General features: G+C 42.4%; 1 protein-coding gene across 1 annotated transcript in view; it reads right to left on the bottom strand.

Moving 5' to 3' along the window:
• CLSTN2 (calsyntenin 2) overlaps positions 1-23552 on the bottom strand; it is a 3665407-nt gene that overhangs the window by 380300 nt on the left and 3261555 nt on the right. The window contains exon 12 of the mRNA XM_069617773.1: positions 15204-15352. Within this exon, the coding sequence (XP_069473874.1) occupies positions 15204-15352 (149 nt within the window). The remainder of the gene's footprint in view (positions 1-15203; positions 15353-23552) is intronic.

Here is a 23552-nt window from a genome sequence, read left to right as displayed (position 1 = left end):
TCCACCTAGTGAGCAGAGTTGTAAATATGCGGGCCCTTGCTTCAGTTTCATAGCATCAATCATCAACTGATCCCTTGCACTTTCAATCACTCCATTTCTAATAGATGTCCTCCTTCCCCTCAGCTGGGTTTGGGGGTTATCGCAGAGGTCTCCTTCCCCAGCGCCTTGGAGATTCTTTTTACCATGGATCAGCCAGTCAATTGTTTTCCTTCATCCTTCGACATCAGGTGGTATAGTGCATCTCTATATTTTTCTACCCCTTCTTGGTTCCAGAATCTCAGCCAAAATAACAGGGCGAAGTGACCCCAAATCCCCCAACAGGGTTATCTCTAATTCTAAGGCTACCATTGCAGAAGTTGCGCTCTTTGGTAACAGCAGCAGTTTATTCATGAACCTATGGTCACCAATTGTTAGTTTTGAAAGGCTGGTATACCTCTATATTTTGGCCCCATATAAAACTGTGGGGACAGCCTGTTTTCCATATAAGTTTAGTGCAGGAGAAATAGCACCACTGCTGTGTCTTGCATGAAAGGCTTGGATTGACCCCGCCAAGTTTTTCTAGTGTGGGGCCTGATCAGCCAATCTGATCAACCCAGCCTCCACGCTCTTGAAAATGAACCCCTAGGTCATCAAAATGTTTAACTTGTTCTAGTTGTTCTGCATATACCTTCAGCACCATGGGTCGTGGTTTAAACAACATGACCTTTAACCTTTCTAAATTCAAATTCAAGTTTATATATTATATTACATTTTGCCACTGAATATTCTAATTCCTTTTGGGGTCGTTGACAATAAAGCAGTGTCTTCTGCATTAAATAACGCTGGATACTTGTCCACGTCCATCGCTGGGCAATCCTGGCAGCCTACTAGTAACGCACTAATTATCTCTTGGATACACAGATTAAATGGGAGGGGGGCCAGGGTGCAGCACTGCCTCACCCCCTTCATGTCTACAAATGGATTGGTGTTTTCACCTCCTAGTCTATACCGTACAGATGCAGAGTTATCAGTGTAAAGGAGCCTAATTATCCTGGTCAGATGGGTTGGGGCATATGAGAAATTAATAGATTCCATAGGGTCTACCTTGATACTGAATCCAACGCCGTTCAGCGGTCAAGGAATACGGCATATAGTTTCATGCATTTCAAAACTGTGTATTTTTGTATCAGCAGGAAAAACATGAAGCAGTGGTCCCGGGTGCCTCTATTCTTACGGAAGCCAGCCTGAAGATTATTTATGAGGTTGTTACTATCATCTCAATTTTGTAAGTATTTTAAGATGATCTTTCCAAACAATGTTCTCTCGCTGTCCAAGAGGCAATTCAAGTGATCATTTACCGGAAGGTTCCTCCCCGCTTTTTGTTTGTTTCTTTATTTATAGCACAAGCCAGATCCGAAGGTATCAGGGCGCGGAGATAAGAATGCTTTAGGCTTACTTGTCACAAAGTTCCATAGGCATCAGAGTACAAATAAATGTGAATACACTAAGTAGTACAGGTGCATTACACAAATAGAGTTAGCACGGCAATCAAGTGATACAAGTGAGGAGTCGTCGCAGTGGGAGGCGAGGGTCCCTTAGGTTGCTAGGTCAAATAACTAGTGCAGTTTGAGCCATTTAATCATGTTTAGTCTAAAGTTTAGTCTAAAGAGTGGGTATGATTGGTCAGTTCTTAGAGTAGGTGGGAGGGAGTTACACAGTTGGGCCGCTTTGATGGGGAAACTATTTCCCCCAGTTGTCGTCTTTTTGAAGGGGGGAACTGATAGGCAATTTGTATAGGCTGCTCTAGTGGGTCTAGATTCTTTTGCATCTCTCTGTTAGGTAGATCTGTGCAGCGTTATTAAGGCATTTAAATGTTAGAGAAGCAGTTTTAAGTTTAATTTTGTCAGCTCTGGAGAGCCATTTGGATTGTCTCCTAATCGTTGTTATATGTTCTTGTTTAGAGATTTCTAGTGCCGCTCTAAGGGCATTATTTTGCAGTATTTTAATTTTCTGTGTGATATATTTATTGGATCCCAAGTAGAGAGCATTACAATAATCCAGTTTGGACAACACAAGTGCTCTTGCCAGCATGGTGCAACTTTTTGAAGAAAGGTAGGGTCTAGCTGCTCTGATCAGTTTACAGGTATAGACTGTGGAGAATGCCATAGCATTTACTTGTTTTGCCAAGGTGAGGCTAGAGTTGAGGTAAAAGCCTAGTGTTTTTACCTCCTTTGCAACTGTAATTATGTGCCCATCTTTGACAAAGGTTGTGTAGTCCTGGCTAAGTTTCTTGATGTTCTGTGTAGTTCCCAGTATGATGAGTTTCGTTTTGTCATCATTCAGGCATAGACCATGACGAGCCATCCATGCCTGGATGATGATGTATATCTTATTCACCAAGGCCAAATCCTGTTTGTAATCCCCAGAAAGTGGGATGAGAATCTGGGTGTCATCTGCGTAATTAGTGTAGGTGACACCGAGAGAGTCCAGATCGTCAAAATGTTATACATGCTTGGGGAGACGCATGATCCCTGAGGTACACCACAAGTAATAGGGGAAGGGTCAGCAGCTGCTGATGTAGAGAAGACCCTCATGGTTCTCACGCTTAGAAAAGATTTGATCCATGTTATGGCTTGGGGAGAGAAGTGTGCTGCTGGCTCTAGGTGGTTGCAAAGCACTTTGTGATCCACCAGGTCAAACGCTGCTGAGAGATCCAGTAAGAGAAGCAGGGCCATTTTTCCTTGGTCTATCAGCTCGTCGACCTGGGTGTTAAGCACAATGAGTGCTGTTTTAGTACTGTGCAGTGGTCTTAAACCTGATTGCCGTGAGCCTAGGAGTTGGTGCAGCTACTGGAATTTCTATATCTATAAATAGGCAACTCTGTCTTAAATCTTTAGTAAGAATGACACTGTGGTGATGGGCCTATAATTAGTGGGTATGGCCGGGTCCAGTGAGTGTTTCTTGAGGAGGGGGAGGAGGCAGGATTCTTTAAGATTACTCGGTATGGTACCTGAGGAGAAAGAGGAGTTGATGAGTTTAGAGATGAATGGGGATAAATCTCTAGCACCATCTTTTATTATTTGAGCAGGGCAGTTGTCGTCTCAGCAATTTGATGGTTTAAGATTATTTTTTCAACCTCCAATATGGAGACTTTGGTTAAATCTTTGTTCAGGCTTGGCAGTGGTACTTGACGGTTTGGGTAGTTGTAGGAGGTAAGTTTCATTTTTTCTCATCGATTTTAATTTGGAGGGTGGCAATTTTGTCGCTAAGGGCCTTCTGAATGTCAGAGCACCATGTCTTATTTCTGGTACAGTTATCAGGTACCGGGATATTGTTCTCCATTATTTTAGTATTGTAAAGAGCTCCTTGGTACCTGATTTTGCTTGCATTATTCTAGTGTCATCGCTTTTTTTTTGTTGCTCACTTTATTTCAAATTTGTATTTAGTAGAGATAGTGGTAAGGGTGGCTTTATTCGCCTCTGAAGGTACTAGACTCCAAGAGGATTCACAATTAGTTTTTCTTTCCTTAGTGGTTTTAGGTAAGGAGTAAACCGGGCATTTAGGTGTGCTCTAAGTTGGCTGTTTCTCATTTTTAATGGGGCATTGGTCATGACTGTGTTAAATTCATTGACTAGTAATGAGTGATCTAGTGTGTCAGGCAGTGAGTTTAAGGTAGGTAAAATTAGCAGCAATAACCTGTCTGTGGTTATGTTTTTTTTATTCCTTGTTAGTGTTGGGGGTGCTGGAATATTATTTTGTCGTTGGAGGGTTTTAACGTCTGCAGAGATGGCTATAAGAGCGTGATCAGTCCATAATTGAGGACTGATGGACGTAATAGTTGTGTTGCATTTGTGATGAGCCCCCCCAGTCTAGTGTTCGGCCTTTCTCATGGGTAGGCTGTGTCACTCTTGGAGTAAAGCCGAGCTCTGAGAGGACATTAGCAATATTTAAGGCTTGTACATCTTTATGATCATTAAAGCCTAGGTTCAAGTCTCCTAGTAGAAGGGCTTGGGATGTATTTTTTAAGTAATCTGAGATTATCGTAGAGATGTCCTCTTCGAAGGAGCCAATGGTTCCTGGTGGCCTATAGATAAGGTGTATGTTGATAGTTTGAGAGTTAGAGGTTAGGAGTTTGACTGTTAAGGACTCACATGATTAGGTATGCAGGGGTGTTTCTATTCTTATTGACAGATTCGTTTTGGCAATGAGTGCTAAACCTCCTCCACTGGAGATGGTTCTGTCTTCTCTGAAGATGGTATACTTAGTAGGCACAGCGAATATCAGGGCTGGGCCAGCCGCTTAATGTAGCCACATTTACGTGATGGCTAAAAAGTCATAGTTGCCTAATTGTATGAGGTCAGCAATTTCAGTAGCATGGGCTATCAGTGACCTGGCGTTGATGAGTGCTCGTTTGAGAACAGGGCTAGGTAGGGCAGATGTTCTATGCTTGGCTGGGCTGGTTAACACAGGGGGATTATCATGGCCTTACACCATGAGTCTGGGATTGGGCTTTGCCTTAAAATTGCATTAAACACCTTGGACAAGACAGGTGTGCAGATTTGCAACTCATCCTTAAACAAATCTCCCAGGATGAGATTGGATCCTCCTGCCTTTCTGCCCTTCTCTGTTTTGATAGCTTCCTCCACATCCGCTAATGTACTAGAAAGAACATGGACAATCAGTGGCTCACCCCCAACACTACATATGGGCTGAACTACTTCACCCGCCATACCTCTGTACAAGCTTTCAAAATGTTCTCACCACTCTTCAGCGCCTATGCAGCAACTCAGTGCTTTGCTGCCCTTCAATTCCCTGTCGGTTACCAATTGCCACAATAGTATGTTATTTTTACTTTGGAGTGCATCAAACATGGATCTTCACTTTGCTTGCACAAATTCATTCTTTGTAATATATACTATTTTCCTATATTGTGCGCAGGCCCATCACAGCCTATTCTATCTATTCCCTCCCTGGCACTTACACAGACCATAATTAAAATGTTTGCATCCCAACACTCCTCGTCATATCACCCATTTTTAGAAAGGGATTTCTTCTTTTTAATGTTTCCCTTACTAGTTGAGATAAATGGTATAGGTTATCATTAAGGTTTTCATAAGTTTTCAATATTAATGTTTCAGTGGTCTACGGGTCACAGATGGCTTCTAGGTTATTGATTAAGGCTCAGTATAGATCTTCTTTGTTATCTCGGTCAATCACTTTCACCCATATAAGTGATTTGCTTGCATTAGCTTCAATTGTCAACATTTGGCCTCATGCTGGGCCTTGATATTCTATATTCACATGTCCAACGACATTCATTTCCACTTTTAAGGGGTAATGGTCGCTCACAGGTCTTATCTTGATCTCAAAGTCGTCCACCCTTGCCCAATCAACTCCAGTAACAAGGATATAGTCATTGTGGCCATTGTAACTCATTTAAGCAGGTTGGTCTTTTGGAAAGAGTCCATTGCAGGCTCTTAGGTTTAAGTTAAGCAATAGACACGCAGTTTCTAACGCAAGGGGATGTGTTCTCCCTGGAAAGCCTGTAATCAAATCCGAAATATCCCTGGCAAAGTCCTGGCCCTTCCAAATACCTTCTAATGTTCCAAATGGTTCTAGCTGAAGATGAAAGCCGCCTACAATCATTGTTAGATTATTTGATTTTTCTTCTCATGGGCTAAATTAATGCTCGCTTTGAGACAAGTTTAAGTTGACATTCCTAATTGGGAGGAGGGCTTATTACATATATTATACAGGTCTATTTGTTCTCCTTCCCTTATGAGGATAGACACGCGTTGTACATCTTCAGAGCCTGTGAGCTTTTCTGCCACCCTCCACCCCAAGCTGCCATCAACCTAAATGAACAAACCACCACTGGCCCATGTTTCTTGGAGTGCAACTACATTGAAGTCCCTCACAAAGATACACCAATTTGTATTATCCATTAATTTATTCAGTCCAGCTATGTTCCCGGATAACATGGTGCCTCCCCACAGCCTCCCCCTGGGGACCAACCCCATCTTCCATTCAATCTACATCCTCTGTGTCGCTGTATTTCTCATACCGTTGCACGGTTACTTCTCTTTCCCTCGGTTTTGTGCCCTCAGTGGGTAACTTATTCATCATGTTCCCAGGGTTGCTCCTCTCTGTTATCATGGATGGAAATGCTGGTGATTTTATGGCTGCTATAGTTATATTTAATTGGTAAACCCTGTGGCCTATACTCATGAGTCCTTCTACTTGTGCCCATGATCGTAGAAACACCTGGATGTAGTAACATTGGGAGTTGGGGATGTCTCTCCTTGACAGGATATTATGTTGCTTCTTATTATCAAAAGGCAACCTTTGGTGTGACGTATCCAGTGGGTGCATTTATTTATGAGGTTTTCTTGGTCCTCAAACATTCCTTTATTCAGACATGGGATATTGGTCATAACTATGGATGGGCACAGATCCCTTGTTGGCTTGTTCAAGTCATCCCCCATGGGGACATAATCTGGGTGTTTATGCACTGCTATAGTGTTTGGGCCCGTTACTGGAGGTCCTTTGTTGACTTTTCTTTGCAGGTTTTTATACTCAGTGTCCATACTCCATTGGCCCCCTGTGTCAGGATAGGGCCGTCCTTGCAAATATTTGTCAGCAGAGCCCATTGTTCTGCACCCCACCCCATGGTAATGAGGGGCCTCCTACTCCATGGGTTGGACTCTGCCCTGCCCTTATTTTATTGAGTACTTAGTGGTCGTGTCTCCTGTACATTAATTTACCCTCTAGGAATGTCTTTTTCACATCACGAGAACCATATCTGCCACTTTACTTTTAATTTCCTTAATTTCCTCCATTGCCGCTTTCAACCATTTCTCTATTTCTGCTATAATTTTAAGTTACAGTACACTATTGTTCCTAATGCCCGACTAGGTTTGCTCATGCTACTGTCTGGGTTCATAATGTGTGTGTCCCTGTCTGGCCTAAGTTTGTTAGATTGCCATGTGGGGCTGATTTCCCTTTCCCCTTGTGTACAGGTTTCCTTTTACCGACTACCCCATGCTTTTGGGCCGTATCACCACTCCCTATGCTGTTGGATGGAGTGGATCATTTCTTCAAGGGAGTTGAGTCCTGTAGAGGCCCGTAGGTGATTAGACAGCGCTATTGCTGACACTAGTCGAGGGCTACTGGGACCTCCACCTGGCTCTCCCTGGTTCTCCCCCTGGGCCCCACACATAGCCTCGGCTTGATCACTACCCAGTTGACCGGGATTGCTTGTGTTGAATTGGTGAGTCGCTTTCGTTGAACCATTATCTTGGTAGTAGACTTCTACTATATTGGTATCTTGCTCTCCCAGGCTCATTGCATTATTAATAACAGGGAATTGGTAATGTCCCCCCTTTCTTGACCCACTATTTGTACTACTTCAAAAAGCACTAACCTATCCTCCTTTAAGATTTGTCCTACCCCCTAATTGGGGCCTTAGTTTGCAACACTGGTTCAGGATCGCAAAAGTCTATTTGGTCCAGGTCCACAATTGCGCAATTCAAGTTTATCATTTTATGTAGTTCTTTAACTCCCTTATTTCCTGGAAAGGTTTTCCCTTCTGGTTCTCCCCCCTCCTTTCCTTTATCGCCAAAGCACTCTATATCATATATTTCATGTAATAGACCTTCGATCTTCGAGATCCGGATGTTAACATGCTTTATTTGGGAAAATCCTAGTAAGGTTGTTTTTAGCTGCCCCGGGGGATGGGGGGTAAGCTGGGGGCTGATCCTTCATCCTTCCTTTTAACCATTTTGTTTAGGGAATGTGCAAATAAGCCTGTGTGCAAATAGCAAAACTATGGGTGGCCTTCTATGTGTCACTACCCTTCACTAAACCATTATACAGAATGTACAAATGTGCAAAATAATTACATTCAAAATAGTGCAAAAATATATTGATGCATGCATGTATTCAGATTGCCAGTTAAAATATTAAACAATGAATCTGCTTGAAGAAATTAATTGTCGGGTTTGCCTTATTAAACCAGCTTCTTCAAATTGCAAAAGTTTCTCTAAACCAAACGTCACCACAGCTCGTTGTTCTCCCACTTCAACACTGATTTTAACACTCTCAGGAGCAAAGAATGCCCGATTGACTCAAGGGGCACGCAGAGTCTGACTCCTCCCTTTGCTCCTTGAGACTCAAAAAAGGAAATACCCTGCCCCATGGAGAGTTTGCCTCTTTGCTCCTCTTGCAGCAGTTCTGAGGGTCAGAGTGATATATAGATTTAGGCCTTTCAGATTGCAATAGTTCTACGTCTCAATGGACAGCACAGAGTAGGTGTATAAAAGACAAGATAGATACACTAATTTCAAAAACAACTATATCATAGCGGGTGAACGAGCAGAAGTTCTCTCTAAACTAATCGTCCTTAAAAAATGAACTTAGTTCCATAACAAAGTCATATATAGATTGCATAAAAATTCAATGCATTCATTCATGTATCAAATTGATTACTTAAAACCCATTAAGTCACAAAGCGAGTCCTCACTCGATACAATAAAATGTACACACGATAAACATTTATTAACATTTATACAGTACAAAAGACACAATGATAATATTTTTACTACAATACACAATGGGCCTCATTACGAGGCTTGCGCTGCCTAAATGAAACGTGCCGGTATGGGACCGGCACCGTTCATTACGGGATGCCTGATTACGAGGTCCCCTAGCGGGACCCGGAGCAGACATCTGGTCAAACCAGACGTCCGTTCCGGGTCTCGCGAGGGGAACAAGGAGCTAATAACGGTTCCGTTATTAATGGGCCTGTTATTAGCTCCATCCCCATTCCCATTGAGCCCTATGGGGTCTCACATGGGAATGGGGATTGGTTTTGTGTTAAAGAGGAATTACCGGGTCTTCCAAGGTTGGAATGACCCGGTAATCCCTCATTCACAGAACCCGGTACTGGAACCCGGTATTCAGGCAGCCAGGCCCTTATTAAGGGCATGGCTGCTTCCATACTCGTAATGAGGCCCAACATCAGGAAGTTAATTCCAGTTGCCCAGCAAAATACTCTAAACTCAATGTTGTGTTTCTCAAATATGGAGGCATCCATTAATAGGAATGTTCATAAGCAGCATATGCTGTCTGTAAACCTTGTTGTCCCTGCAAGTAAACACAAGTCCATTATGACGTGCCAGTTCAAGTATTGAAATGTTACACACATGCCTGTTGCACCCTGTACTTACCCATTTTTATCTCCCGCTCATCCTCTTCCATTATAGCCGAATACTCCATATAAGTCAGTGCATCCATTTGCACAGATAAACGCGTTGAATATAATGTCCTTTAATTCATGTATTAAAATAACAACCCGTCTGCAACACTGACAAGTACCATTCCAATATGTCCGCCCGGTTATACCAGGAAGTCCTGCATTATCCCAATTGAACTAAGCCTGATCATGCGATCGGAGTGATCACAAGACCACCATCATTCTACATTACACTGGCACTGGCAACACTATGCCATGAAGCAGAATACAAGCTCCCCAAACAATGTAAGAGTAAACATTGATGTATCTTACTTGCAAAATGTAACCCATGAACTGCCAATACATAGAGTTCAAAATGCTTCTTCCACCTTTTCCAAGGTATAATAGGCTCAGCTTGGGTATCCAAAAGTAACTTGGTGGTGGCATGCTTTGAATTATTATTTGTATTAATCCTTGGCTGTTTATCTCAGTTGTACAAAAACAGAAATGTGATGAGGTGGAATGAACAGATGCACAGTGTAGTGTAATATATAGCGCCTTGGGGTGTAGCAACTCATGAATGTGATGGCATTTTGTTGCCAGCAATAATGTGGCATAAACATATAGCCAGTCCTGTGTTGCTAGCATAACATGTGAGTATGTGGATGGAGACAAGTTACAGGTTTAAAAGTACACCTGAACTTTTTTTTTCTATTCTTTGAAATGCCTCATACATAGGAGACTACATTATTCATCTAACTAACTGACTTAATTAACAATTACTAATCACTAGTGCTAACTCATTAACATCATAATGTAATCTGTATGTGAAAAATGAGGTGTAAGTACATGTGCAAATGTGCACTAGAACATTTTTTCTCTGCATGTTTGCAGCAAGCAGAATCTGTATACCAGGAAATTATATTAGTTACAGTTTCTCACTGTATTACTACTCTATTGTGTTGAAGGAAGGGTGATGCAGCCTTTTTAATGTGATTGGTGTAAAGTATCTGCAGTGGTTCTACGTAGGAAAAGGGGAAGGTGCAGAGGTTTGCTGGGGAAGGACTGACAGAGGGAGAGGCAGTTGGAGAATGACTGGGCTCCCAGATGGACGGGCCTGGTTTCACTTAGTGCTGGCTTAAGAACTCTATGTTTTCGCCACACACTCCAAACATTCGAGATAACGGAGCACACCCCTGCTGACTGGGCCTGCTCTGCTGAATGGAGGTCGCCTGGAGGAGAAAACTACAGATCTTTGGTAAGCAGCCAAAGTTAAGTGAAGGGGTCGCTGTTTATTTTCGTTTGAATGAGCAATAGCAATCTAAAAATCTCATGCAAGCAGAGTGGCCAAAATAAATCCCCTGCATTTAATTTGTCATATTATAATGTTGCAAAGTGAATGTTGCTCTGTCTCTGTATTGTTTCTTTTCTTGTTTTTTATTACAGAGTACAACGCAATGTACATGGTAAAATGTTATTTTGAATTGCAATTGTTTATAATACACACAATATAAAAGCAAAACGTGTAGAGAGTTTTTTGTATTTCTCTTTCCTTGGTGCATTTGGAATAGCCTTTGTGAAACAGGGAAGATTTTTTTTTAGGTAGTACATTTGTCATTTTTCCCATGTAGATGAAATAACAGACAGAATAAGCTGTCCTACAATAAGACTTAGCGGAGATAAATAGCTGTATGCGTGTGTTCCCCAGTGCATGCTGTCTGGGTGAAATCTAATATAATATATAGATTACTGGGGGTCTATGAACCAGTAATGGGGCCATGGACGCATAATTAAATGGTGTAGATAAATCAGTGATAACAGCCACAGGTGAAACTTTATATGAAAGTGTGGTGTTCCTGAATGTAGGTCCAAGCCTCTCTATAGATCACAAGAGTATTATAAGAATAAGGAAGGTTTTGTGTATGATGGGGCTATAAATAGGGGAGGAAATTATGCTCACTACCAAGTAGTTTACCACCAGAAAATACTACCAATATTGTATATTACTAAATTATCCAATATAGTGTAATAAGAAATGGTCACTGGAAGGAGGTAAGGCCAAACCCAATCTAGATGCAAGGATAAGTTATCACTAAATTACCACTCTTCTTTTGGCAGTAGGAAAGTACCGCCAGACCCCAGATCTACACAAAATATCCTACAACAGTTAAAGTGCTTTTCATTTCCAAATAGCATATGCATATTCAGAGAGAAAATATAAGCTACTTCAGATGCAGATGCAAAAAATAAAAAATGTGGTACAAAAGTGTGGAGGATTATAACAAATGTTTCAGTTATGGTAGCATATAAAACTATGCAAATTTACGACTTCCAATTGACTAATCAAAAGTAAAATGACATTATGCAGTGGTATGTTGAAGAAGCAAAAGTGTGGCACGTGTGAAGCAAGAGGAATGAGGAGAGAGTAATAGTAATGAGAGATTCTTTTTCAACCTCAGAATAGAAAGTTCCCAGTTGTGTTGTTCAAACCGACAACATAAAAGTAACGATAATGGTTGACAACTCCTCTCCATGCAATATAATCACTGCACTGAAAAACAAAGAACTACAAAAACAAAGTCTTAAGCCTCATTTAAACGAGTCAGACAAAAGAAAAACAGGCAGATTTGAGGGCACACACATTTCAATGTTAGGGTTTTGTCCATGCACTAATATAGTTCTAACCCAGGATGCCTGCCATAAAGTGGTATGATGCAAGGAAGGGGTTAAAAGGGTTAGGTTGGAAGAATCAGGCTGCATTGAGATTCAGACTAGATCCATGCATGGAATAGCCAGTGCTTAGTATAAAACCATATTCTCCAGTCAGAGAAATAAAGGTATCCAGAGGTATTCAGTTCTAACATAGGTTGCTTGCATGGGATAGCACACAAGATTATCATTAAGTCTAGGTCCAGGCCAATCAGACACAAATCCAGGAACACACCTTTTTTGCTCTGAAGGCTAAGTAGGAAAGAAGCTAGATCACCTGCAAGAATAAGGGATAAGTGAAGGGATAGAATCAACAGAGTTGATAAGTCTGACTGTAGTAGACCAAAATAAGAGAGACCTGAATAAGAACATTTTAGTAGATACATTTCAGCTGTCAATCATTTCAGACATTTTAAATTGTGTGCAATGAGCAGGCCTATTCACCATGCTGGATCAGTCAGTGGCATACCATCATATACCGTTGCCAGAAGACTGTAGAAATCTCACATCATGTGTACCACCATATGAGCTGTATCACTATTGTAGGATACAGGTTGGGTTGGCTTCTATAGCTCCAATATTTCAAAGAATGGTGCCACACATAAGCAAAGTGTATGAAGGTACCTTGGTACACCGGGACACAATACTCGGGTATGTGAAAGGTAGGAAGGAACATGATGAGTGTTTGGATGCAGCGCTAAGTGAAGCTTTGATGATAGAGTGTACTAGGTGTAAGTCTAGTGAGTAATGAGTAGAGTACCAAAAATATTTAGCAAAGGGCAAAGTGTACAGACCTATGCATGAAGCTATGAATGCAATAACAGAAGACTAGCGCACACACAAACCAAGATGAGGGGCCTCATTACACGGACGGTGGTAACCATGGCGCTAGTAGCACCATGGTTCCGCCGGTATTTTACTGATTCCGCCTCGGTGAATAGGGGAATTACTGCCCCATTCCAAGGTTGGCAGGGCGGTAATTCCCCATTCACCAAGGCCCTTCACCATTCCCATTTGAGCCCCCATAGGTCTCAACTGGAATGGGGAAGGAGCTAATAACGGTACCGCTATTAGCGGTACCGTTATTTGCCCTGAAGTCCCTCAGTGGGTCCCTTCCTTACCGTGTGGTCTGGCCACACGTTAAGGACGGGACACACTAAGGGACATTGTATTATGGCGCTAAGGGATTACTGGCACCGGTTCCCTTAGCGCCATCCATGTAATGAGGCCCGAGGTGTGTTTGAACTTACGCCTTTCAGAATACCAAAGCACATTTCAAAATAATGTTTCTGATATTACTGAAACTTTATGTTTGCTAATAAATAAGGTACACAGTTCAAGTGGGACATTGAGTGTGAAGGATCCGCGAGGCTTATTAAGGAATGTTTCTGAGATGTGCTGTGCCTAGGAGGGCATGTGGTAGGCAGACCAGTGAAGCTAACGATAGATGCCAGTGGTAAGGGGTTAGGGGCTTTTATTGCTCAGGTAGTTGATGCTTGAGATAGGGCAATGTGTCATGTGTCAAGAGCTGTTTCTGAAGCAGAGTTGCATATTCTGTCATTGAGGGAGAATGTCCCGCGTGTGTATGGGGAATACATCAATCGCAATATCTGTGGGATGGAGACGATAGCTCAAGGGCAAAGCTCTGGTCTTGTAAACAGGTATATACTGAACAGAACAGGTTTGGTGCCCAGTCCCTATAAAGCGCTTAGAGGCTGGAGTTCAGCATAAAGCACACTATTTGTGCTATGATTCCATATAGAATGCAGAATTTCCCCATATTCTTTATACATTTCCTCCAAACAGAGTTGAGCAACTTCTCCTAGGCCTGTAGAGAGTATTCAATAACCCAAAGGGTGAACCATTGTTCCATATTCGTCAAGTCAAAACAACAATGTAAATGTTAATAGACAGATAATATTATTACAGTGCTCTGTTGTGGCCAGAAGGCACGATAGCTGCAACTATGCACAAGACCAAAACATGCACATATTAAATGTATTATTAATTTAGCATAATGCCACATTAAACTTGCATCCTTAAAGCTGTTTCACAGAACGTGGGCATGATTTGAGAGTTGAGATAACATACACATTTGAAAAGATTAAATTGATACATTTTGAAACAGCGGTAGATATTCAAGTAAATTCGGACTCTGTTCATGCATATTGTCTGGCGTGTTTTATATCTACAGAAATGACAAAAGGCAGGTGGATCCATAACTTGGATCAGTCTCAGCAGGCTGGAGTTTCCCCAACATCTGCATTGCTTATTTAACTGCCTTTGATTTACAAAATGGCAGTTGCCAAGTGAAAAAAAGAAAGCCACCAATCAAAGGAACATGGCCATTGTTCTCCACCAGATCAATGACATGAAGCACTGTTTAACTCCACATTCTCCCTATACAGGTTCTACACAACAAAACGCCACAAAGGTGCAAGATGTGAGGTGCAATGGGAACCTCACATATAGTGCACACATTCCCCTCTGCACGAGTCTCTGTTTCACAATAGGGAATTGTGTGCAGGTGAAGAACCAGACCATCCATGCATGTATAAGTGTTAAGGAGGTTCCCAACACATCAGCATTGACTGGCTGATGTTACATGGGTCTGGCAATGGGGGTTCAGCGCCTTACCCATAATGAGTCAGCAAGTGTATTTGCAGTGCCAGTGCTTAAAGGACCTCCTTCTGCAAATCATGTGTTCACTATAGTCACGTGTTTACCCCCACAGCACAGGTGTATGGGAATGTAAAAGAAAACATACAAGGGCTCATTAAAAGCATGAGATATTCTATGTGCCTGAGAGACATGTTTGCCAGTGTCTGAAAAGATCACAGGTAGCAACGGAGGAAAACAAATGCATTTGAGCCAGCTGTGGGAAGGGGACGGGGTTTGTGAAAGCACATTGTCACCAATAGGATAAGGACAGGTAGATAGTGGCAGAAGATGGCAGAGACATAACTGTACATCTGATTTCCCATTGTCAATCGTCTAAATTCCAACGTAAAATAAAAATTAAAAAAATAAAATAAAAACACCTTTAGGAACTCACAATAAATACCAGTTGTAAACTATATTGGTTGCATGAATCCAAAGGCATACTTGGCTTTTGGCTGTTTTACTTTGCAATGCTGAATACATTAGATACAACCCTCGAATAAATAAGTGGCATCATTTTCAAAATGTGCTTCTTCATATTCTTTCATAAAGTTTTAAACATTTTACTTCCCATAGAACGACCGGGAAAGTGGGAAGATTGCAAACTGAGCGCAACACTTACTGGATTTTAGAGGAGACTTTCAGGTGCCGGATGCCCACAGTCTGGAACTGTCGCGAGTTGATGTAGGAGACCTTCTGGAGTGCTTGCTCCATGTTCTCAATGTCTTCCCCCTCCATGACAAGGACAGACTGGGAAGGGTTGAAATGGTACTGGGGAAAAAGGCAGAGAGTTCGAGTTGAGGCTAGACGAGCAGTTAATTGATCACAGGAAACAGTTACAAATAAAACTCCAGAGGCAAACATAGACTTGTGAACACGATAACAGTGATTTAGATTTATGTACTCTTGAAAAGAATATTCAATGTGGTTAAGATGAGAAACACCATACAGACTTAAGATGATCAGATCATTGGAACCAATGGTGGTCATTATGTATGAACGAGTTTCAGTTTTCGCAAACCAGCAAAGTGCAAGGGAAATTGTACTGCGGAGCACCAAGCAATATAGCAATTTGCAATTTAACATTGTGAATTGCAAAGTGTGCATTACAGACACTTAAGCGATACAATGGATTATGAAACGGACGCGCCTTATTATTTTGCTACACTTGAAGCAATGTATCAATTGTGTGTTGCCGCTCACATGGTCACTAAGCATTGAAGGAGCAATTAGTGCTCAGTGTAGCCCTAAGTTATCTAAAAACTGGAAGAGACTATCAAGGAAACTGTTGCCTGCGGCGTAATATATCAAACGCTTTGGGTATGCAGAAAATGCTACGTCCATTCTGAAATAGACACACATATTTGCATTTGCAAAATAGTTTGTATTTATTTGAAAAACAAGGATGTCAATTTCGATCAGAAATAACACATATAAAGATGACAGAGGAATTTCCTGAATGGGTACCTGTACAATAGCACAAAGACGTAAACAACCGGTGAGCCAGTTTATGAGGGTATGAACAAACTGGCATAGACCAGAGACAGAACAGATTAAATCAATTTGTAGAAAATAACAGGTGATTTACAAAGGTAACTTTAACCTGAACACACAGATGCTTCAAACTTAGGAGGTGGACTGTCCAAATAGACGAACATAAATTATTAAATAACACTGCAGGGTTTGAAGATAGGACGGATGAGGGAGAGGGTAGTGGAAGCACTCTGTTTGTTAAGTAGCCGAAGTTTAAGCCGAACGTTGGCAAGATAAAAAGTCACAATGATATTATTTTGATGGAAAGCAGATTCAAAAGGAGACGTTTTAGTAGGGAAAAAAGAGTAGTAGGGAGAGGAGGTAAGGGGGCATGGGGCAGTGAGGGTGATTGCAGAGGATATTGGAGGTAATTATATGGTGAATAAATAAAGATAATGGTTATATATGATATTAACTTATATTAACAGTAAATTGACTGGGTAGCGATAAGATCATTCAGGTAATGAAGAGCCAGGCCATTGACAGCTTTGCAAGACCAGGAGAAGGAACTTGAAAAGGGAGGGGTTATGCAAAGGGTGTCAACCAACATGGTATCAGTAGGTACAGTATGTGGGAATCTGGTGCTTGTAGAGAGTGGAATACTGAGAGAGGCATACTAGTTGGCATGAGCAACAGCCTAGGTTGCTGAGCACTAGGGTCGAGATTAGAGTTTCTGTAGAATGGTGAGTCTAAAAGTAGACACATGTCTGAAGGATAATACTCACATCAGAGGCAGCGGTAGTTATGAATTATAGCAGTCAGAGCTCACAATCAAAGAGGATTACAAGGTTGCAAGTCTTGATCGAGGAAGCAAGACATTCATGTGGGAAGGTGGCATGAGAGGATGTCATGTTTTACATTATACTGTGCATGCCTGATCCAAACCGCCACCCCTGGGGCAATGGCAGGTTGTTCTGGCACAGAATAGTGCTGCACCCAAAGCAAGACTATAAAGAAAATTGGGTCTCTGCACTTTAGTGCAAGACAAACTACTAGTTTACAGCTGACAGGCTTATATTGGACAGAAATATTCTCATTGGTCTACCTTCTGGGTGAATCTATGTGTCAATGATTATTACACTTGTGTGCATGATAAACATTAGATGCTACTAATAGTTTCCCTTCACAGTTTTATCACTAAACCAACAACTGTGCACACATGCAATCTATTGTCTGATGTACTATTAAATAGAAACACATTCATAATGCTCTCACTCTTTTGTTTTACATTTTTGTATATTTATATCTCTTTATAGATAATGTATGCCCATTAAAAGAAACTAATAAAAAAATGTAGAGATGCCAAATTAACAATAAAGTAGTTGAGTAGAGACCCAGCATCCTACTCTAATATTCAATTTAAAATGTTAAAGCTACCCACTATCTATCATCAATGTGTATATAGCCGCTGGGACCCAGTAAAACTTTAAATCATGCAATTTTGAGCCAGTGAGGACTGGCAAGCCAGGGGACATGTGCCTTTATACAGACCAACCTCTGGAAAACCCCTTAGTTGGAAATGGTAAAAGGTCAACACCTAGAGATGATGGCCTAGGGATCAAGGGATAGGGTGAAGAGAGACAAGTGAAGTGTTAGGTAAGCATCAATGAATGAAAGGCTAGGCATGAATGACTATGGTGCAACGGAAGAGGTTAATGTGTGTATAATGTAATTTTAAGGTATGAATGTTTATTCTATTTCTGTGAAGTTTAGCTTGATTCTAAATATTGTCCAAAAACAGAATTGTATGTATGTACAAAATTAAAATTGAAAGGTTGAATTTTCAGCCAAACCAATAAAAAAAAGAAGAAGAGGTTAATGGTCAGGAGTGAAGGGACAGGGGGGACATTTTTAGGGAGAGGAATTAGTGATGAAGGATTTGGGTGAAGGGTTGGATCTGAAATATTAGGGTTACATGTTTAAGGGTGGGTTGAATGGTAAAAGATGAAGAGATAGGGGAGCAGTTTTTTTAATGAAGGGTTAGGCACAACAAGGAAAAGGATGAATGATTAAGAATGAAGCATTGAGGGCTAGTGGCAAGTCATTGGGCCACATAAGGGTCCAGCGGTAACCATGCCGGTGATACTGGTGGGTTGCCGCCAGACCCGTAAATAATTACTGGTGACCTACTTCCTGATAACATTGGGGGATTACAACCCCGGCAGTCCGGGAAGTCAGGCGACAGCAATTTGTAAGTCCAAATTCACATAGGGAATGGGGACCACAGAAGCACCGGCACCCCACCCGTTGTTAACGGTGCCAGTGCTTCCGGGATGGCATGACTCCAGTGGCCGCTGTTCCCAGCAGGGTCAGCCCTGTCGGGTACAGTGGCTCCGGCAGGTAAATCCGTAGTGTGCTGGTCCGGAAACAACGCTGCCGTTTACCGGCACCGTTGTTTTGGGGCCGGCACACTTGTAATGAGGCCCATTGTTTGTTAAACATGAAGGAATAATGGTAAAGTGTTTATGGTTAGGGAGCTGGGGTGGAGTTGTAGGGGTGACTTTTTAGGGGTGAGTAGTTAAAGGCAAGGGAATAGTAGAACAGGCTATACAAAGAATTGCCACTTCAGGAAAAACACTTTTGAAAATTCACTCAGTTAAATGAGTTCAGTCAAGAGAAAAAAAGAACTTTAGATGATAGATTGAAAAATAAATGATCTATGACATTTTATTCCAATCTCCTTTTGGTCAATAAGCAAGGATATGATGTTTCAAAACAATGAGCAACATTCTATATAAATGCAGGAGAATGTAATTCATTTTAACATACATATATTTAGCCAAAGTCTTAAATACTTATATATTCCTTGCACAAAATGTGACAAAACATGCTGAGGAGATAATGCAACACACTAGCAATTATATTATACACTTTATATTATGAAAGTTAAACTTCCACAAGGTGTGTCATGATGTTCAGGCTACAGTTACACATGTCAGACAAGGCAACCAAATCATTTTAAACGAATCAAAAATTAATCAATCGAAATATACAAATTGGATGACTTGTTCAACAATATCCATCATGCCCAGGCATTCTCTCTCCTGCCACAGTTCTGGGTGGTGAATGGTGTTTAAAACAACCAGGAAGCTGGCTCAGCAACAAGACATATTAGAGTTCTATTTTGCTGACTTGCCTTTCAGCAGAAACAATGCTCCAGAATGCGGATAACCTTCTGAAATCCTGTCTGGCAGCATGAAATAGGATATTGTGCCATTTCACGTCCTTAATGTGCTGCACAATTACTCTTCCAAAGAGTTATGAGGCTGTGTCCAAAAAAGCGTTCCGCCGCTAGGACGACAGCAGATGTTGATGGTCCTGCTCTTGAATTACTACTATTGTGGTCCCATGCACGTTCACCAATGTAGGGAGTGATGTTTATGATTTTGCAATGCTTACAACAAAACAGTAAGACTCAAGACTCTGCTTCTTTTGAAGTTATATCTAATGGTCAATCAATTCACTGGATTGTCCTTCCAAATTATCTTAAAAAATCTAAGAGCATGACACCTCAGATCCCGGAATTGATTTTGACTTATTTTTCATATTTTAAAAACAGGCCTATTGTCTGAAAACACAAAATGATTGTTATGGGAGTCTGGAAAGTAATGCTTTCAAAAAAGAGTTGGCTTCTTTGCAAACATATGGTTTTGGGTAAACAGTGGTTCACTGGTTCACGGAATCTCAAAGCTACACACCATATGGTCTGTCCGATGTAACAGAAACCTATGTAACTTAAACTATTTTTACTTTTAATTACAATGAAAACATATTTTGTTATTTTGAGAAATATACTATAACCCCCATTTGTGTATCATTTCCTTGCAAAATACAACCATTTCAGTTGCATACAATGTTGCACACATTTTCATGAAAACATATATCCAAAGCTCTGTTGTATTAATTTATTTTGTTTTCAGTAAAACCTTCAAGATAGCATGTTTTCTCTGCTTATTTGGCTGTGTTATTTTGAGGAATTCGACCATCCGCACTGTAAGAGTGCACTCACCTGGGCTTTTTTGATTTTTTAATAATGAAAAGGAATGATGGAAGACCAACCTACAAGGACTGTGTGAAACCATTCCACACACAGTCCATCTGCTTCCCACACAAAACACATAGTTACATGTGCTGCGGGAAGAGACAGACTAGAAGCACCATCTTCCCCTGTCATATTCAGCTGGAAAGTGACATCCCCAGGTGCATCAAAGCATCTCAAAGAGGGAGGGGGAAGGCACACCTTCCTCCAACATGGGCAGCCTAATTTAAATATTAAAGGCCCCATGGATCTGCATTCCTTTTGTACTCCGGCTGGTGGCAGTGCATACTAACAAGATAATTGAAGCAAGCCTAGAGAAGGGGCTTGGATGGCAGAATAAACAACAGGGAAGATGGAGCTAACACCCCTTTAGTATCAACATGTCAACGTGAAGCTAGTTCCCACCCATCTGCATGAAAGGCAGTGAAATGCATGTCTGGGTCTACTATTTACTGTAGGCAAACCCCTGCAGAGCTGACCCCTTTCAGAGGGGAGAATTATGGGGTTTGGGCGAGACAGGAAGTCTGCTCCCAAAACAAACTTTAAGGTAAACCCTGCACTTTGATCACGAGTCACAGAGGACTCAGTTAACCAGACAGACACTTTGATCTACAACATACAGGGAGATGGGTGGGATTTAGGTATATGTTGTCACCCCCTTGTCTGTCCTGTTGCAGAGCACTCTAGTCTTGGCCTCATGCATAACATAGGATTCTTGGCGGGGACCCAGGATTGGTTCATTAAGATGGACTTAGCCTACACCAATCACTGAGGCCCATTTGGCTTCAAAAGAGGGCTGAACGCCTCACTTAGCGGATCATCTGTAGACTTCGAAATGAGTAAGAAGAAGGACTCATTTGGACCCGAGCTGAAGGTACAGCTTACCTTACATCTGCCAGTGAAGGAAGGCTAGGAGTTCCAAGAGGGGAGCAAGATCCCTCCCCTAAACATTTCCTAGGGAGATATATCAGAATCAGCGGACCCATCTAGCAGCTCCAGTACCGGTACCCTGCCAGCACACAGCGTGCCCTGCTAGGTTCTGACAGCAAGCATCCTATGTGGGAAGTGCCGGAGAGTATCTGAACTAAAGACAAGGCTGTTGCCTCAAGATACTCTCCTGAAATTTGGGCCATCGATCTTGAAAGGACATGAGACATGCAAAGAAGCTAGGAGGAGTGCCACACAAGCATCATCCAGCATCCATCTTTTAAGGACATTTTCGAAACAGTCAAATCCTTGAACCACATCTGGCTGAGCCGTTAACTATTGTCATGTCGCCATCGCCAGAGCCGTCCGAGACACCTTGATCAGCATTCCAGATCTGCCAATCAGCACAGAGACAATGATTCTTGGTCCTGAGCCGCCACAGACGTCCGTCCGGTCTCACTTGCCGGACTGCCTACCGCCTGGTACCCGCAGCTGTCTCCTGCCACTAACACTGTCTCAAGGGCTGCAAAGTGCCCTGGAACCACCTCAACGCTGTCGAGCACCAAGGACTTCTTCAGCACCAGCTACATTGTCGTTCTGACCCCCTGGTCTTTCTCCAAAGGCACCTATAGATGATTACAAACCTTTTGCCCCCTTGGTGCTGAAACCAAATAATCTTGAACTGTAAGACTGATTACTTTACCAACTACCCTTCTGTCAGTATCCAGAGTGCATTCTTTTTCCTTCGTGAAACTGTCTGTCCTCTGTGTTCCTTCACAGGGTGGTCGTATTTGTATTGTGCTAGAACTGTCGGTTGTAGTAATAATCATGTAGATATTTGTATACAACCTTGACTGGACAGTCCCTTTTGGCATTGGGTAACAATTGTATTATCGCTGTGTTGCAACTAACCAATGATCCACGACCTTGCAGAGATAAGCCTGCCATTCCATCCACGTTACCAAACATTGGACAAGGATGTCTTATAGTTCACATGTATTCCAATCTGTTTGGATCTCTTCGGGTGTAGTAGAGGTGTGGGGTTTAGAAACTGATATTCATCCCTGGACCACTGGTGCCCCAGAAGTTGATTCATCACAGTTATATTTAACAGTAAGTACTTGATATGTATGAAGTTGTGACAGGTTCAGAGATGCAACCTTATCAACAGGGAATGGTGATGTAATGCTTACCTTGTACCTGGCTTTCTGCGGGAGCACCTGGAGTCTCAGGGCGATTGGTTGGAGCCTTTCTGGGCAACCAACATGGTTAGTTAGGGCTTCTCCTAAAGGGAAAGGATAAGTGTGACTCACTGGGTTACTGTATTTCCCGACCCTTGTTGTGCCTTCCCTATGGGTACTGGGCTCAGGCTCACCTGCGTGTATATGATGCTGAGCTCTCCGTTTATAGCAGGGGCGCTGTTCCCCTGTCTGCGTTCACTCCAGTTCCTTCACTGGTCTTCAGGCCCAGAATGGCTGTGGCCCGTTTATGCTCTGTGTGGTGACAGTCTTGTGAATGTTCATGAGCCCTTGTGGACTGGTCTGCTGCTGTCTGGGGCCCTTGGGCCTAGGTGTGCTCAGTGGTTTGATATAAGTCCTTGGGGATCGGGGCACTGGCCCCCAAACTGTCTTCTACACTTCATGGAGTGCAGGATGTCCCTTGTGTCCCTTCTGGGCAACCATCTCAGGTGTTAGCTGTGCACCCGATGGGCCATGGTAAAGCTGCTCCTGCAGCAACATGCGGGCGTGTGTCTTTCGAGTAAGTAATAAAGTAAATAAAAATAACAACTGCTGCGGTGTCGTTAGGCTGCTTGCTTGCCTGTGCTTGTAGTCAATGCCTAATGCCTTTTTCCTTGTTGCAGGTATCCGCGCACGACTCTGGAGCGGAGCGAACTGCATGCTGAGTGAGGGATAGAGCTGGCGCTGATTGAGGGATGAAGCCTGTGCAGACACCAGAGCTTCAGGGAGAGCCGTGAAGGGCCGAGTAGTATCAGGAAAATGTTTGAAGTCTTTACTGCTGCGATCCGGTCCGATGCTCAGAGTACTCTGTTCTTCATTGCAGGTTGAGGAGCTGAGGAGCTGGAGTCCGTGGTAAGCGTTATGCTGTTGTTGCAGAATAACGTGAAGAGGAGCCGCATGCTAGGGGTGTGGCTTTCATAGAGAACCACACCCATCGAATGTTGTGCAGCTCACAGAGATGTCCGTGGCCTAATGGTCGTACATCTTGGGGGAACCAGGAAGTGTACTGGCCACCTTGCTTCCAGCCTGTACTACATGCCTAATGTGCCAGAAGTGTGACCAACTAGCCCCTCCCCAGCCCTCCTGGATCTAAGAATGTCCTTCATGTGTGCCTGCGAGGGTGGCTTGGCCAGTGAAGATGGAACGGTGTGAAGGTGCAGGAGGATTTTGGTTTTGACATTGGCCATGACAGGTGACCCCTCTAAGTCTGAGTTGGGAGGCTTACCACTGGGAT

This window comes from Ambystoma mexicanum, chromosome 10 (genome assembly GCF_040938575.1).
Source record: "Ambystoma mexicanum isolate Mex_15411 chromosome 10, UKY_AmexF1_1, whole genome shotgun sequence".
NCBI lineage: Eukaryota > Metazoa > Chordata > Amphibia > Caudata > Ambystomatidae > Ambystoma > Ambystoma mexicanum.
This window is presented reverse-complemented; position numbering and strand designations above follow the sequence as displayed.